This window comes from Mustela lutreola, chromosome 8, assembly GCF_030435805.1.
Source record: "Mustela lutreola isolate mMusLut2 chromosome 8, mMusLut2.pri, whole genome shotgun sequence".
Classification (NCBI taxonomy): Eukaryota; Metazoa; Chordata; class Mammalia; order Carnivora; family Mustelidae; genus Mustela; species Mustela lutreola.
This window is the reverse complement of record NC_081297.1, coordinates 12267607-12285802: the sequence shown is the minus strand read 5'-3', so window position 1 is coordinate 12285802 and position 18196 is coordinate 12267607. Positions and strand designations below refer to the sequence as shown.

The window sequence follows — 18196 nt, the reverse complement described above, 5'->3', positions numbered from 1 at the left end:
AAATATCTTTATTTATTTGGAAAACACGAGTGGGGGATGGACAGGTAGAGAGAAAATTCTAGGCATACTTCATGCTGAGTAGGACACAGGGCTTTATCCCAGCACCCTGAGAACACTATCTGAGCAGAAACTAAGAGTGAGGCACTCAGATGACTGAGTCAGCCAGGCACTCCAGGTACCTCAATTATTCTTAAGAAAGAAATATACTGTAATTACCCAGGTTGTAACAATTTTAAAACTATGCTTTTGATTTGCTTTAGATGCAAGTAGCATTTCAAGACAGCTTAGCACAGGTAAAAGAAAATAATTATGCTTCAGTAAGAAGTCAAATGGAACTCAGAATTAAAGAGCTGGAATTTGAATTATCCAAAATGAAAAAAACTCAAGATGTTACTAAAACAGAATTGGACAGATACAAGCACCTCTACCTAGAAGAAGTACGACATCGAATATCATTGAAAAATGAACTGAACAAGTAAGTTAAAACAATCGTAGAAAGTAGAGTTAGCTTATTAATTTGCCTCTAACCCATAATTTTTATGGAGCCACGTTCATGAGATCAGTAGTAAGTGAAAGCCAACTAGATAGTATAATTTTGAAAAATGATGTTTGTAAATGAACTTATTGTCAAAATGCTAGTCCAAGTCAGTTTGCATTTCTCATTTTTTTGTTGTTTTAAATGATTTTATTTTTTTCCCTTGCATATTTTCAGTTAATCTGATCTCCTAGTCTTTAAATTAATTGTTGGAAGGTTTATAATTTAGACAGCATATTATTATAAAATTGTAAGAATTAACCTAAATAGAAATGAGTTTATTAATATTTATTTATTAATGTTAGTTTATTTTTGGAAGAGTACATCTTTAACCCAAAATGTCAAGATGGAAGTGGTAGATTCCACCCCCAGTACCCTGGTATCTGTGTTATAACCTAATTGCCTCTGGAGCTGTTTCAGTTCTTTCTGATCACAACTCTGCCATCTACTTGTCCTCTACCAATTGTTCGTCTAAATTTTTCCTCAGTGCCAAATGCTCAATCTCTCTGAGGTAATGTGTGAAACGTACAAGAATGGTGAAAGCCAATGCTTGAAAAATGTCTTTGAGGGATTTTTAAAATTTTTATTTTCCTTTAAAGATTTTACATATTTATTTGACAGAGAGAGAGAGAGCGAGAGAGCAAGTGAGCACAAGCAGAGGGGAGCAACAGGCAGAGGGTGAGGGAGAAGCAGGCTTCCCTCAAGCAGGGAGCCCAGTGTGGGGCTCAATTCCAGGACTGTGGGGTCCTGACCTGAGTTGAAGGCAGATGGTTAACTGACCGAGCCACCCAGACCCCCAGGATGGCTTATTTTTGCAGCTCTAAACTGGTTTACTAAATATAAGTATGTATCATGGCATCCCCAAGAATCTTTTAAGTACAACCATTCCAAAAGGCAGCAGGTATAACCTGTTAGGCCATGGACATCACTGATAGCCATTTCTCTCCCTCCTTAATTTGAATTACTTGTTATTTAGGAACCCTAGAAATATATGTACTTCTTTAGAACAGTTTTAAACCTATAATTATACATAGTGGGTCTTCTCTGTCACATTTACCATGTTAAAACACTATTTAATGGCACATTCTGTTTACTATTATGGAAACTTAAAAAATGCAAGTAATTTAGGACTAATTTGGGGAGAAATGAAATACTAAGCATTGTGTTTTGTTATCTGAACAGGACTAGTGCGGCCAATATGAGGCCAGCCCCATATCTGCCTTATGGTATAAATGTTAATAATAATAGCTCGCTATTCAATAGAGATGTTTCTCTAAGAGAAAACATGGTGATTCGTACCTCAAACTCAAGGCGTTCAAGTAATGACATCGATACTTACATCACCAAGGTTAGTTATATTATTTTTCCTTTTTTTCCTTGGGTTTCAGATTCCTGATATAATTTTTGTTTTTAATTTGGTAAAATTCTGAGTTGTTTAGCTAACTAATACACACTAAGTAAAAGTCATAATTATTTGTGCTAATAAAGAAATGAGACAGAAATTTTGATTTTTTTTCTTAGATCCTGGAACTCTTACTTTCAAGAGATACCTATTATAACCTTTATCAATAAATATAACTAAACTGACATATTTTATTTTTTTTTCAAGATTTTATTTATTTTAGAGAGTGTACAAGAGGGGGAGAGAGTGTGAGATTCTCAAGCAGACTTCCTGCTGAGTGTGGAACCCTACATGGGGCCCAGTCTCACAATCCTAAGATCATAACCTAAGCCAAAAACAAGAGTCAGACACTTGACAAAGTTACCCCGGCACCCCAAAATGGACACATTTTAAATTTCTTAAAAACCTACATCTAAATTCGATTTTAGAAAGTAACTATAATTGCTCACTAATGAAATGTATACTTAGATGCTTTGACTCAATTCCTGGTTGGCAATGGTTCATAACAATTTTAAAGTTCGCTATTACCCATTTTTCCCACCCCTATGTATAAGTGAACAATAAGAATCCAAACACTAATCACATATGGATATTTATTATTTAAAAGAGCCTATGATAAGTCCTTTTTATGAATTAAATAAACTTGTAATTCTAAAGAGATTAATTTTACTTTTTCAGTTGTGATTGCTGTCATTTTCTCACCTGAGAGTACATCCTTAATAGTTGTGTTACTTGGAGCATTTTTTAAAACTTATAACACTTCTATTTCAATTTTTACAAAATGTCCTGCTGAGCAATTGGTAGAGCATTTTCTAAATTGCTAAATCAAATCAAACAGATACAGGATTCTTCTTCTTCTTTTTTTTTTAGAGAGAGTGAGAGGGTGAGAGAGAGTATGTGCAAGCTGGCAGTGGGGGGTGAGGTGCAGAGGGTAAGCAGGCTACATACTCAGTGCAGAGCCTGATGCAGGGCTCAGTCTCAACAATCCCGAGATCATGACCTGAACCAAAGTCAAGATCAGATCCTTAACTGACTGAGCTACCCAGGTGCCCCACAACTGGAATTTTTAAAATTAAGTTCACATATATCTACCTTGCCATCACTTGAATGATTGATGACTAAGATGGGAATAATAGGGAGTCTTTAAGTAGCAGCTGGTTTCCATTGTGTATCATTGTTATTAAAATATCCATTTCAATCAATGTACATAGGTTTATGGTTTTGAAAGTATATTCATGGTCTTCCTAATGTAGACAAAAGTAGCATAGACTCATGGTAAGTGAGGCCTCAATCTTGTTCTTTCATTTGGTTTCCTTTGCTTTCCTTTCCTTTCATTTGCTCTCTTCCCTCCTAATTTGAGGACTTTCTTTAGTGTTATGCTTGGTTGCCTTTCTTTTCCTTTTTTGTATATTATAGATTTTTGTGATCACAATGAAGTTCATATATAACATCCCATGCATATAGAAGTCTATTTTAAGTTGATGGTTACTTAAGTTCAAACACATTTTTAAAACACTACATTTTTCCACCCCACCTTGTTTTATGTATTTGATGTCTTAGTTTACATATTTTTATTTTGTGTATCTCTGAACTAATTACTGTAGATACAATTGTTGTTACTACTTTTGTCTTTTAACATTCATACTGACTTTATAAAACTGATCTATTACTTTTATTGTATGTTTGGTTTTACTAATAAAACTCTTTCTTTCATAATTTTCTTATTTCTAGTTATGGCCTTGTCTTTCTTCTTTCTTTCTTTTAATCTATTTTTGAGAGCAAGCAAGAGAGAACACAGATGGGAGGGGAGGGCCACAGAAAGAGGGAGAAGCAGACTCCCTGAGCATGGGGCCTGGTGTGGGGCTTGATCCTAGGAGGTCCCTTAACCTGTCCTCATTTTAAAAATTTTCTTGTCTTTTTGTTTTTTGGCTTGGATGGCTTCTGCTGCCCTGTCCCATAGATCACTGATCTGTTCATCTGAAGCTTTGAATCTGCTGTTAATTCCCTCTGGTGTATTTTTCTTTTCAGTTATTGTATTTTTCAGCTCTGATTGGTTCTTCATTATATTTTCTCATTGTTGAAGTTCTCACTGAATCCATTCATTCTTATCCCAAGTTTGCTGAGCATTTTTGTGACCATTACTTTGAACTCTTTATCAGGGAGATTAGTTATCTCTGTTTCATTAGTTATTTTTCTGAAGCATTGTATTGTTCTTTCATTTGGAACATATTCCTCTATCTCTTCATTTTGTCTGACTTTCTGTGTTTATTTCTGAAATTGTTCTTTTCAGCTTTTTTCCCTCTTTAAAGTACGTTGCTTTGAATAATGAATGTTAAGTATAAAGTCAAGGAAGCAGAAACCATTTCTAAGTATTGTCTGATCATTTTTCTTGTTGAAACTATGGTGGAGTAGGTGGCAGATGACATTGCTCTTCTTTTTCTGAGTTGAGAACACAGGAGTCAGGCAGCTGGAGATAAGCTTAGTGACTTGAATACATACTAACAACTTGGAGGATGTGGCTTAGGTATGTAGCCACATCGAACTTCCTAATACTTTATTTCAAATTAGGCACTTCCACACAGAGTTGTAAACGGAAGGAACAGATGTTTGATGCCCATCCCACAAAGATGAAAGCAGACCTCAATTCATGTTACTATGGCAGGCATAGTTTTGCAAAACAGAGATTTGGAAGCACATAGGCACTGCTTAGTCCCTTCTCCCAAATTCACCCACTAGGTAAATCTCCTTTCCTGTCATGAAGAAGGTAGAGAAGTGTTCTCACATGGAAATGAAGGTTTACCTATAATTTCTGAGTGGATTTAATTTATAATTAAAGTTAATTGTGTCTTTTGTACATATGAACTAATGGAGAAGCTAGATGGCAAAGAGAAATCTGTTCAGTGTTTTAAATTTTGCTATAAATAACTCACAACATAGGTAACACATTTGTTGATTGATTTTGATAAACCAAGTTTTATTTGAAGGAAATGAATAACTCTTTCAAGGGAGAATTTCCTTGGTTTCAGGTTCTTTGGTTCAATTAAAAATTTTCTTCTTCAAGTTCTCTGTCCCTTCAAGTTAAAAATGTTTGTGTTTATAGGGCACCTGGGTGTCTCAGTGGGTTAATCCTCTGCCTTCGACTCAGGTCATGATCCCGGGTCCTGGGATCGAGTCCCACATTGGGCTGGCTGCTCAGCAGGGAGTCTGCTTCCTCCTCTCTCTCTGCCTGCCTCTCTGCCTACTTGGGATTTCTCTCTTTGTGTGTCAAATAAATAAAAATCTTTAAAAAAAATTTATGCTTATAAATTGAATATATTGACTGTTACTAATAGGAGTTAAGATAACTTCCTTCCTTTATTTCTGTTTATGACTGTAAAAATTATAGTTAGAAAGCTGTTTTCTGCCTAATGCCTTAACTTTATTGATCCACATGACAAAGGTTTATGTATTCATTTTCTTGGAGTTCTAGTTAAAAATGCATGTATTTTTCCTGCATATGAGGAAGTAACTCTCATAAAACACTAGGCTCAGTAAGACCTAAAACACATGCCTGGCTTGCAATGAGGTGGTTTTTTGACTTCAGGCAAACTACAATCTTTCTGAAGCCTTTTTGTCTCTTATGTAAAATTAGGGACTTTGACTAAGTTAGTGACTTTTATACCTCTGGGGGGAAAATTTTTTTTTAAAAAAATTTTATTTATTTTTTTGACAGAGAGAGATCACAAGTAGGCAGAGAGGCAGGCAGAGAGAGAGAGGAAGAAGAGCATGCCCCCTGCTGAGCAGAGAGCCCAATGCAGAACTCAATCCCAGGACCCCGAGATCATGACCTGAGCCCAAGGCAGTGGCTTAAACCACTGAGCCACCCAGGTGCCCTGGGGAAAATTTTTTTTCCAAAGAATAGAACTTAGCTTTTTTTTTTAATTTTTTTTATTTCCTTTCAGCATAACAGTATTGTTTTTACACCACACCCAGTGCTCCACGAAATCTGTGCCCTCTCTAATTAATACCCACCACCTGGTTCCCCCAACCTCCTACCCCCCCACCCCTTCAGAACCATCAGATTGATTTTCAGAGTCCATAGTCTGGGTATTTACCTTAAAGATACAGATATAGTGAAAAGAAGGGCCATCTGCACCCCAATGTTTATAGCAGCAATGGCCACGGTCACCAAACTGTGGAAAGAACCAAGATGCCCTTCAATGGACGAATGGATAAGGAAGACACGGTCCATATACACTATGGAGTATTATGCCTCCATCAGAAGGATGAATACCCAACTTTTGTAGCAACATAGACGGGACTGGAAGAGATTATGCTGAGTGAAATAAGTCAAGCAGAGAGAGTCAATTGTCATATGGTTTCACTTAGTTGTGGAGCATAACAAATAGCATGGAGGACAAGGGGAGATGGAGAGAAGAAGGGAGTTGAGGGAAATTGGAAGGGGAGGTGAACCATTTTGCATTAAACTTTATTATATGAAACAGAGACAAGTAGAGCTGTTTAGCTAAAGGAGAAAGGAGACTACACCTATAGACTTCCTTGTCCCTCAATCCTGTTATGTCCCATTGGACCCTTAGATTTCTATGAGCCATAGTTTGAAAACTAACAGTTATGAGAAAATCCTTCTAGTTGATAATTCTTTGAATTAAAAATTGCTGATACATTGAACATTGTTTTTCTGTGTATAATTTTCTTACCCTCCTATTTTTTTGATAAATGGAAAAGTATAAATAAAATTGCAAATGCGTTCTCCTTATTAGTGGACTTCAAGCTATTTCTACATCTAAACACAGTTCTCTCCTGGAAATAAAGGTCACAGAAGTAAATATTTAGTAAATTATGGGGGAAAAGATAGTAACATTACATTGGTAATTCCTTAAGTCATGTCATATAAAAATATTTTATATTTTACATAGTATTTATTAATGGTATTATAAAATTGCTTCAATAAAAGTTTTTCCCATCAAGTGGTATTGAGTTATTAGCTTTAAAAGGCTGTCTAGTAGTATTGTCAGATTATTAATTTTATAAGGCCTGAATAGTATGGTAATAGAATGGTATTCTCAAAAAATGTTATGATTTCTCAAAAAAAATAAAAATAGAAATGCAGTACAATTCAGTGATTCCACTACTGGGTATTTACCCAAAGAAAATGAAAACAATAATTTGAAAAGTTATATGCACCCCTATGTTTTTTGAAACATTATTTACAATAACCAAATTATGGAAGCAACCTGTGTCCATCAATAGATGAATAAAGATGTGATTGATGTATATATATATAATATATATATATAATGTATATATATATATTATATATATATATATTCAGCTATAAAAAAGAATGGGATCTTGCCATTTGTGACAACATTGATAGACCTAGTATTATGCTAAGTGAAATAATGCAGAGAAAGGCATATACCATATGATTTGGCTTCTGCATGGAATCTAAAATCTAAACTACTAATAGCCTACTGGTGACTGGAAGCCTTTCTTATAATATAAATAGTTCATCAACACAGGTTTTGTACATTTATATTATATACTATATTCTCATAATAAAGCTAGAGAAAAAATGTTAATGAGAAAAACACAAGAGAAAATACATTAAAATACAGTATCAAAAAAAGTCTATGTGTAAGTAGACCTGCACCATTCAAACCCATGTTGGTCAAGGGTCAGCTGTATATTATAAGTATTCCCATTTAAAATTTTCTTACTCTTCCTGACTTGTTGATTTTAGCCATTCTGACTGGTGTGAGGTGATATCGCATTGTGGTTTTGATTTGTATTTCCCTGATGCCGAGTGATATGGAGCACTTTTTCATGTGTCTGTTGGCCATCTGGATGTCTTCTTTGCAGAAATGTCTGTTCATGTCCTCTGCCCATTTCTTGATTGGATTATTTGTTCTTTGGGTGTTGAGTTTGCTAAGTTCTTTATAGATTCTGGACACTAGTCCTTTATCTGATATGTCGTTTGCAAATATCTTCTCCCATTCTGTCAGTTGTCTTTTGGTTTTGTTAACTGTTTCCTTTGCTGTGCAAAAGCTTTTGATCTTGATGAAATCCCAGTAGTTCATTTTTTCCCTTGCTTCCCTTGCCTTTTGCGTTGTTCCTAGGAAGATGTTGCTGCGGCAGAGGTCGAAGAGGTTGCTGCCCGTGTTCTCCTCAAGGATTTTGATGGATTCCTTTCGTACATTGAGGTCCTTCATCCATTTTGAGTCTATTTTTGTGTGTGGTGTAAGGGAATGGTCCAATTTCATTTTTCTGCATGTGGCTGTCCAATTTTCCCAGCACCATTTATTGAAAAGGCTGTCTTTTTTCCATTGGACATTCTTTCCTGCTTTGTCGAAGATTAGTTGACCATAGATTTGAGGGTCTATTTCTGGGCTCTCTATTCTGTTCCATTGATCTATGTGTCTGTTTTTGTGCCAGTACCATGCTGTCTTGATGATGACAGCTTTGTAATAGAGCCTGAAGTCCGGAATTCTGATGCCACCAACGTTGGCTTTCTTTTTCAATATCCCTTTGGCTATTCGAGGTCTTTTCTGGTTCCATATAAATTTTAGCATTATTTGTTCCATTTCTTTGAAAAAGATGGATGGTACTTTGATAGGAATTGCATTAAATGTGTAGATTGCTTTAGGTAGCATAGACATTTTCACAATATTTATTCTTCCAATCCAGGAGTCAGGAAATGACAGATGCTGGCGAGGATGCGGAGAAAGGGGAACCCTCCTACACTGTTGGTGGGAATGCAAGCTGGTGCAGCCACTCTGGAAAACAGCATGGAGGTTCCTCAAAATGTTGAAAATAGAACTGCCCTATGACCCAGCAATTGCACTATTGGGTATTTACCCTAAAGATACAAATGTAGTGATCCAAAGGGGCACATGCACCCGAATGTTTATAGCAGCAATGTCCACAATAGCCAAACTATGGAAAGAACCTAGATGTCCATCAACAGATGAATGGATCAAGAAGATGTGGTATATATACACAATGGAATACTATGCAGCCATCAAAAGAAATGAAATCTTGCCATTTGCAACAACATGGATGGAACTAGAGCGTATCATGCTTAGCGAAATAAGTCAAGCAGAGAAAGACAACTATCATATGATCTCCCTGATATGAGGAAGTGGTGATACAACATGGAGGCTTAAGTGGGTAGAAGAAGAATAAATGAAACAAGATGGGATTGGGAGGGAGACAAACCATAAGTGACTCTTAATCTCACAAAACAAACTGAGGGTTGCCGGGGGGAGGGGGTTTGGGAGAAGGGGGTGGGATTATGGACATTGGGGAGGGTATGTGATTTGGTGAGTGCTGTGAAGTGTGTAAACCTGGTGATTCACAGACCTGTACCCCTGGGGATAAAAATATATGTTTATAAAAAATAAAAAATTAAAAAAAAATTTTTTCTTACTCTTGAAAGGTATCCTCTCACTGAATGCCCAAAATGGGGTCTAATGTAGGGTACCAAGTGTTGCCTGGGTGGCTTAGTTGGTTAAGTGACTGTTTTCAGCTTAGCTCATGATTCCTCGGTTCTGGGATAGAGCCCCACTTCAGGCTGTCTGCTAAGTGGGGAGTCTGCTACTTCCTCCCCCTCTGCCTCTTCCCCCACTCATGCTCTCTATCTCTCATTTTGTCTCAAATAAATAAATAAATAAATAAATAAATAAAATTGCTGGCATAAACATTGGTGTTCAGGTGCCCCTTTGGATCAATATATTTATATCTTTGAGATCAACCCATAGTAGTGCAATTGCTGTGTCGTTGGGTATCTCTATTTTCAGCTCTTTGAGGAACCACCATACTGTTTTCCAGAGTGGCTGTAACAGCTTATATTCCCACCAACAGTGTAAGCGGTTTCTGCTTTCTCTTCATGCCTGACAACATCTGTTGTTTCCTGACTTGTTCATTTTAGCCATTCTGACAGGTGTGAGATGATATCTCATTGTGCTTTTGATTTGTATTAATTTCCCTGATGCCAAGTGATGTTGAGCATTTTTTTCATGTCTGTTGCCCATTTGTGTGTCTTCTTTGGAGAAATGTCTGTTCATTTCTTCTACCCATTTCTTGACTGGATTGTTTGTTTTTTGGGTGTTGAGTTTCATAAGTTCTTTATAGATTTTGGATACAAGCCCCTCATCTGATATGTTCAATTGCAAATATCATTTTCCATTCTGTATGTCATCTTTTTGTGTTGTCAGGTGCTTCCTTTGCTATGCAAAACCTTTTTATCTTGATGAAGTCTTTGTTTCCCTTGCCTTTGGAGATGTTTGTAGCAAGAAGTTGCTTTGTCCAGAGTCAGAGAGAATACAACCTGTGTTCTCTTTTAGGATTTATTTTAATTTTTTCAATTTATTTATTTTCAGAAAAACATTATTCATTATTTTTTCACCACACCCAGTGCTCCATGCAATCTGTGCCCTCTATAATACCCAACACCTGGTACCCCAACCTCCCACACTGCCGCCACTTCAAACCCCTCAGATTGTTTTTCAGAGTCCATAGTCTCTCATGATTCACCTCCCCTTCCAATTTACCCCAACTCCTGTCTCACATGTACGTCTTACATTCATTTTGAAACTTATTTTTGTGTGTGGTGTAAGAAGATGGTCCAGTTTCATTCTTCTGCTTGTGGCTGTCCAGTTTTCCCAACACCATTTGTTGGAATGACTGTCTTTTGTTCCATTGGACATTCTTTCCTGCTTTGTCACAGATTAGTTGACCATAGAGTTGAAGGTCCATTTCTGGGCTCTCTATTCTGTTCCATTGACCTGTGTGTCTGTTTTTGTGCCTGTACCATACTGTCTTGATGATGACAGCTTTGTCATAGAGCTTGAAGTCCGGAATTGTGATGCCACCAGCTTTGGTTTCCTTTTTTGACATTCCTTTGTCTATTTGACGTGTTTCCTGGTTCCATACAAATCTTATTTATTTGTACCAGCTCTGAAAAAAATGCTGATGGTATTCTGATAGGGATTGTGTTGAACGTATAGATTGCTCTGGGAAGCATAGACATTTTAACAGTATTTGTTCTTCCAATCCATGAGCATGGAAGGTTTTTCCATTTCTTTGTGTCTTCCTCGGTTTCTTTCGTGAGTGTTTGATAGTTTATTGAAGAGGCAAGTACAGATCCCTTGCCTCTTTGGTTGGGTTTATTCCTAGGTATCTTAATGGTTTTTGGTGCAATTGTAAATGGCTTTGACTCCTTAATTTCTCTTTCTTCTATCTCATTGTTGGTGTATAGAAATGTAACTGATTTCTGTGCATTAATTTTATATCCTGCCACTTTGCTGAATTCCTGTAGGACTTCTAACAATTTTAGGGTGGAGTCTTTGTGGTTTTCCACATAGAGTATCACATCATCTGCGAAGAGTGAGAGTTTGACTTCTTGCTGATCCAGATGCCTTTATTTCTTTTTGTTGCCTGATTGCTGAGGCTAGGGCTTCCAGTACTATGCTGAACAACAGTGGTGAGAGTAACCATCCCTGCCATGTTCCTGACCTTAGGAGTGAAGCTCTCAGTTTTTCCCCATTGAAAAATGATACTCGCTGTGGGCTTTTTGTAGATGGCTTTATGATTTTGAGGTATGTTCCCTCTATCCCTGCACCATGAAGAGTTTTAATCAAGAAGGGATGCTGTACTTTGTCACGTGGTTTTTCTGCAACTATTGAGAGTATCATATGGTTCTTGTTCTTTCTTTTATTAACATATTGTGTCACATTGATTGAGTTGCGGATGTTGAACCACCCTTGCAGACCAGGAACAAATCCCACATAGTCATGGTGAATAATCCTTTTGATGTACTGTTGGATCCTGCTGGCTAGTATCTTGGTGAGAATTTTTGCATCCGTGTTCATCATTATTGGTTTGTAATTCTCCTTTTTGGTGGGGTCTTTGTGTGGTTTTGGGATCAAGGTAATGCTGGCCTCATAGAGTTTAGAGGTTTTCTGTCCATTTTTATTTTTTGAGACAGCTTCAGAAGAATAGGTGTTAATTCCTCTTTAAATGTTTGGTCGAACTCTCCAGGGAAGCCATCTGTCCCTGGAGTTTTCTTTGTTGGGAGATTTTTGATGACTGCTTCAGTTTCCTTGCTGGTTATGGGTCTGTTCAGGTTTTTCTGTTACTCTTTCTTCCAGATTGCCTAATTTGTTGGCAAATAGTTGTTCATTATAGGTTCTCAAAATTGTTTGTATTTCCTTGGTGTTGGTTGTGATCTCTCTTCTTTCATTCGTGATTTTGTTAATTTGGGTACTTTCTCTATTCTTTTTGCAAAGTCTGGCCAGGGGTTTATCGATCCTATTACTTCTTTCAAAGAGCCATCTCCTAATTTTGTTGCTGTGTTTTACTGTACTTTCCATTTCTATTTCATTGATTTCTGCTCTGGTTGTTATTAATTCGCATCTCCTGTGGGATTTAGGCTTTCTTTGCTGTTGCTTTTCCAGGTCCTTTAGGGGGAAGGTTAGGGTGTGTATTTAGGACCTTTCTTGGTTCTTGAGAAAGGTTTGTATTGCTCTATACTTCCCTCTTCAGGACTTCCTTGGCTGCATCCCAAAGATTGTGAATGGTTGTGTTTTCAAATTCCTTTATTCAATGAATTCTTTTACTTGTTCTTTAACTTCCTGGTTGACCCATTCATTCTTTAGTCGGATGCACTTTAACCTCTGTGTATTTGAGTTCTTCCCAAATTTCCTCTCGTGACTGAGTCAAGCTTGAAGTGACTGTGGTCTGGAAATATGCAGGGAATGATTCCAAACTTTTGGTACTAGTTGAGACCTGATTTGTGACCCAATATGTGATCTCTACTAAAGAAAGTTCCCTGTGCACTGGAGAAGAATATGTATTCTGTGGCTTTGGGATAGAGTGCTCTGAATTTATCTGTGAAGTCCATCTGGTCCAAAGTGTCATTCAAACCCCTTGTGTCCTTGTTTATCTTCTGCTTAGATGACCTGTTCATTGCAGTGAGTGAAGTGTAAAAGTCCCCTACTATGTATTGTATCATGCTCGATGTGTTTAATTTTGTTATTAGTTGGCTTATGTAATTGGCTGCTCCCATGTTAGGAGCATAAACCTTGACAATCATTAGATCTTCTTTTTGGAGAGACCCTTTAATTATGATAGTGTCTTTCCAAATCTCTTATGATGGCCTTTGGCTTAAAATCTAATTTATCTGATAGAAGGATTGCCACCCTGGCTTTCTTTTGATGTCAACTAGCATGGTAAATGGTTTTCCACCCCCTCGCTTTCAATCTGGAGGTGTCCTTGGTTCTAAAATGAGTCTCTTGCAGATAGCATATTGATGGGTCTTGCTTTTTTATCCAATCTGATACCCTATGTCTTTTGATTGGGGAATGTGGCCCATTGACTTTCAGGGTAATTATCGAATGATATGAATTGAGTGCCATTGTATTACCTGTAATGTCATTGTTTCTGTATATTGTTTCCTTTCTGGTCTATCTCACTTTGAGGCTCTCTCTTTGCTTAAAGGATCCGCTTTAGTATTTCTTGCAGGGATGGTTTGGTGGTCACAGATTTTTTAGTTTCTGTTTGTCCTGGGAACTCTTTATCTTTCCTTCTATTTTGAATGAGAACCTTGCTGAATAAAGTATTCTTGGCTGCATATTGTTCTGGTTTAGCACGATGACTATACCTTGCCAGTCTTTTCTGGCATGTCCTGAGCTGCTTTCTGGATTTTCTCTTTGTCTCTGAAATTTGCAAGCTTCACTACTATATGTCGAAGTGTTGGCCAATTCTTATTGATGTTGAAGGGGGTTCTCTGTGCCTCCTGGATTTGAATGCCTTTTTCCTTCCCTGGATTATGGAGGTTCTCTGCTATAATTTCTCAGATATACCTTCTGCCACACCTCCTTTCCTCCTCTTCTGGGATCCCAGTTATTCTAATATTGTTTTGATTTATGGTGTCACTTATTTCTTGAATTCTCCCCTCGTGATCCAGTAATTGTTTATCTATCTTTTTTCTCAACTTCTTTATTCTTCATCATTTTGTTTTCTATCTCACTACTTCTTCTTTCTGTTTTGTTTATCCTACCCGTTAGAGCCTCCAATTTTTAAAATTTGAAATAGTTAATATTTATTAGTTAATTATAGCTCAGTAAGTCTATAAAAGATAAGAAGTGTTTTATTTCACCATTACCCATTATGTATGTGATGAATTTTTTAAAATTTCTATTCAATTAGCTGATACATGATATATCAGTTTCAGATATAATGTTCAGTTAACCATCAGTTGTATATAATATCCAGTGATCTACACATCACCTGCCCTCCTTTATGCCCATCACCCAATTACCTACCCCATCCTACCTCCTCTTCAGCAAACATCTGTTTTTTTCCTATAGTTAAAAGACACTCATGATTTGTCTCCCTATTTGATTTCTTCTATTTAGTGTTCCCTTCCTTCCCTTATGATTCTATGCACTGTTTCTTATATTCCCCATATGTATGAAACAATAAGATAATTGTCTTTCTGTTATTGACTTATTTCTCTCAGTATAGTGACCTACATTTCCATCCACATCAATGTAAATTGTAAGAGTTCATCCTTTTTGATGGCTTTGTAATATTCCATTGTATTTATATACACACAACATCTTCTTTATCCATTCATCTGTTGATGGACATTTGGGCTCTTTCCACAGTTTGGCTATTGTGGAGATTGCTTCTATAAACATTGGTGTCCAGGTGCCCCTTCAGATCAGTATGTTTTCATCTTTGGGGTAAATACATTGCAGTACAATTACTGGGTCATAGTTTTAACTTCTTGAGGAAACTCCATACTGTTTCTGGAGGCAGAGGCTCCATTTTTTTATTATATCTCCTTAATAACCTTTTGATTTCAACTTGGTAATATTTTTGTTCTTTTATTTCTGCAGAAAGGGATTCTCCAGTGTCTTTTGTGCTTTGTTCAAGCCCAGCTAGTATTTTCATAGTTGTTATTCCAAGCTCTAATTCTGTCATCTTACTTATATCCATACTGATTAGGTCCCTGACAGTCAGTAGTACCTCCTGTTCTCTTATTTCAGGTGAGTTTTTCCATCTAGTCATTCTGTCTAGAGAAGAACAGAAAATGAGAGAACAAAATACTAAAATAACAACAACCTCAGAGAAATATAATTTTAAACCATTCAGAAGAGACCAGAAACCAAAATAAATAAAAAATAAAATAAAAATTTTAAAAGAGAGAGAATATAATCAGGTGATGAAAACAGAACAATACACTAGATTCTGTGTATATTTTGGTCTGTTTGCTGAAGGAACATACATCCCAAAATTGTAAAGAAAGGAAAATATATATATATAATCAAAAATAAAGTTAAACACTATGAAAGGATAGAATGTAACTATAAAAATTGAAATAAAAAAATTTAAAAACCCGAGTTGATAAAATGAGAAATTAGTTGAAATGGGGGAAAAAAAGAAAATTAAACTAGAAAGATTAAGGAGCCATGAGTCCTAGAGAGTATTTTCCCCCAGCACTAGAGTTTTGCAGTTCTCTGTGATTGGTTAAAGTTGATCCTAGCGCTAAGTTCTTGCTGATTTTCTGGGGGAGGTGCCTTTGTGCTTTAGCTGATTCTTCACCCTGGTGGTATTGCACTGCCATTGCCAGGGGGGCAGGCTAAGTAAGGGCTTCCAGATTCCTCTTTGTGGCTTTTGTTCCCTGACGGTTTTCCACACCACTTGAGAGGATTAAAATGAAAATGTGAGCCTCCCAGTGTCCGGCCCTAGAGCTGAAAGTGGGCACATTCCACTCTTCAGTGTGCCCTCACAGAAAATCTGTCAATCACTCTTGTCTCCCTGGTTTCTGTATGCACTCTCTGCATGCTCAACCTTTGAGCATTTTTATCTCAGCCATGCTACCCCCTTTGGAGTTTCCAAACTTTGCAGTCTCCTGTGGCAAGCATTCATGCTGCTCCTCCAGGGGAAGGGAGGGATGTTTTGCCCTGGCTTTTCTGTGTGTTGGGCCATTACTCTAAGAGCAGTTACCCAACGAGATGGGGTTTGTGGTTAATGGCAACACTGAGCTGAAAGCCCCCTCCTCTGCTCTTTGATTGCAGCTGGCTTCCCTGCTGAAACTCCTGGGAACTCTCCCATACTCAGGCACCCCATTCTTTCTGTGACCCTGGGGATCCTGAGATCAGGCAGTTCTACCGAGGATTCCGACCTACTTCTCCACCTGAGTGCTTTTCATATTGGGATGTCTCTCATCAGATTAGACTTATAAAAGTTTCAGTTTGCACGCCACTGCTATATCACTTTCTGATAGGTGGTTTATGCACCCCACCCCACCAACAGTTTATCTTCCCATGTATCACCTTGGATTCACTTCTCCATGCCACACCTCCTACCTTGGAGAACATGGTCACTTTTCTATTTGTAGAATTATAACAGTTCTTTTCTTAGATCTCAGGTTGAGTTCACAGGTGTTCAGAATGATTTGAAAACTCTAGCTGAATTCCAGGGACTGGACAAAACTATGGTCCCCTACGCCTCTGCCATATTCCTCCTCTTCCAGAAATTTTGTATATTTAATAGACCAATATTAATTGTACTTTTTATCAGATTTATCTAAATAGCATTACTTGTATTTCTTCTGTTACCTAAGATTAAAATAAGTAGGGGTTTATTTTATTTATGTGATTATCTTTCTATTTAAGCAATCCCTAACTTAGTCTCTAGTAGTGGTTTTTTTATATTAAAAATTTTTATTAATTTCTTTTCAGTGTAACAGAATTCATTGTTTATTCACCACACCCAATGCTCCATGCAATCCATGCCCTCCATAATACCCACCACCTGGCTCCCCCAACCTCCCACCCCCAGCCCTTCAAAACTGTCAGATTGTTTTTCAGAGTCCATAGTCTCTGATGGTTCATCCCCCCTTCCAATTTCCCTCAACTCCCTTTTCCTCTTGAGAGTCAATTATCATATGGTTTCACTTATTTGTGGAGCAGAACAACATGGAGGACATAATAGTGTTATTTTAAGTTCACATTTCATAAGATATATATAATTCATACAGTAAAGTCTCTTGTTTAACTTGAACATTATAAATAATATTTGACTAATTTCAGGCGCTGCAGGAGTTTGAAGAAACTCTATCTAGAGCAGCAAAGGAAGGTATGTTGCCAAATTTCTGAATTAAGGTGGTCATTGATTTCTGAAGTAAACTATGAATACTAAATGGCATTGCTTTCTATTGTTTGGATAATGGTACTATGTTAAAATTTTTAATATATATCTAATAAAATGTAAAACATAAACATAATGAAATATATACTTATTCCTCATTTAGTCATTGTTTCAGACTTAAAAAAAAAATCTCCAAATGCCTATTTATCTGTTATTTCAAGCTGTAATCTTCCTTCACTTCGGCCATCCCTCTGGAACTGTAAACCTAAATATGTGGGCTTTCTCAAATCCTTGTTTCTGCTAATGATATAAACATCCTCCCCCCCCCAAAAAAAAAAAGAAGTCTTGTCTTAGGTAATAGTTAAGCAATTATAGTTCAAATAGCTGTCACTTGACAGGTGACATTTAAATCTCCAGTCATTGATTTTGTCATTGATTTATCATTTGCCATTGGGTAAAACTCCAAGCTCCATACATGGAATAAAAACACCCAAATCAGTTTGGTTCTTGCCAGATTTTTCAGCCTTCTCTATTTCTAACATTTACCCTACTCTGCGGCTTTGCTCTCCCACCTCTTCAGCATCAACTACTTGCAGTTCCACAAGTGTTCTTTCTCACTCTCTGTGTACATTCTTTGTATATGCATCTTCCCTCTACCTACATGCTTCTTCCCTGTCCTTCAGGTATCAGCTTACATATCCCCTCCACCAAAAAGCAGACAATATTGATAGAAAACTAGGATTTTCCTTCTGTGAGTTCTTATGTTCAACGCTGAAACTTGCCTGCTTGATTTTTCAGTCTGTCCTATATGATCTGCTCTGTTATCATCTTGTAATGAGAAAAACAGAAGCTCTGATATTTATCCACAATAGTAATTACCTCAGTGGGCAACTGTGAGCAAAATATATTTAAAAGTGATCTTGTAGAAGCAATCAGGTGGCTTGTTGGTCTGGAAGGTTCCCCTCTCTTCCTAAAGACAAGAGACTTTTCTGCTGGTCATGACCATAAAAATCCAATGGGTCCTGCCATACTTGACCACAGAGATAAGAATAGATGAATGAGGTAAGCAGGATGGCTGGGAAGTAGGAGTAGGCGCC

General features: G+C 37.1%; 1 protein-coding gene across 1 annotated transcript in view; it reads left to right on the top strand.

Moving 5' to 3' along the window:
- Positions 1-479, top strand: part of LOC131838329 (ankyrin repeat domain-containing protein 26-like) — a 45365-nt gene extending 44886 nt beyond the window's left edge. Inside the window, exon 10 of the mRNA XM_059184287.1 lies at positions 261-479. Within this exon, the coding sequence (XP_059040270.1) occupies positions 261-479 (219 nt within the window). The remainder of the gene's footprint in view (positions 1-260) is intronic.
- The last annotated feature ends 17717 nt before the right edge of the window (positions 480-18196 follow it).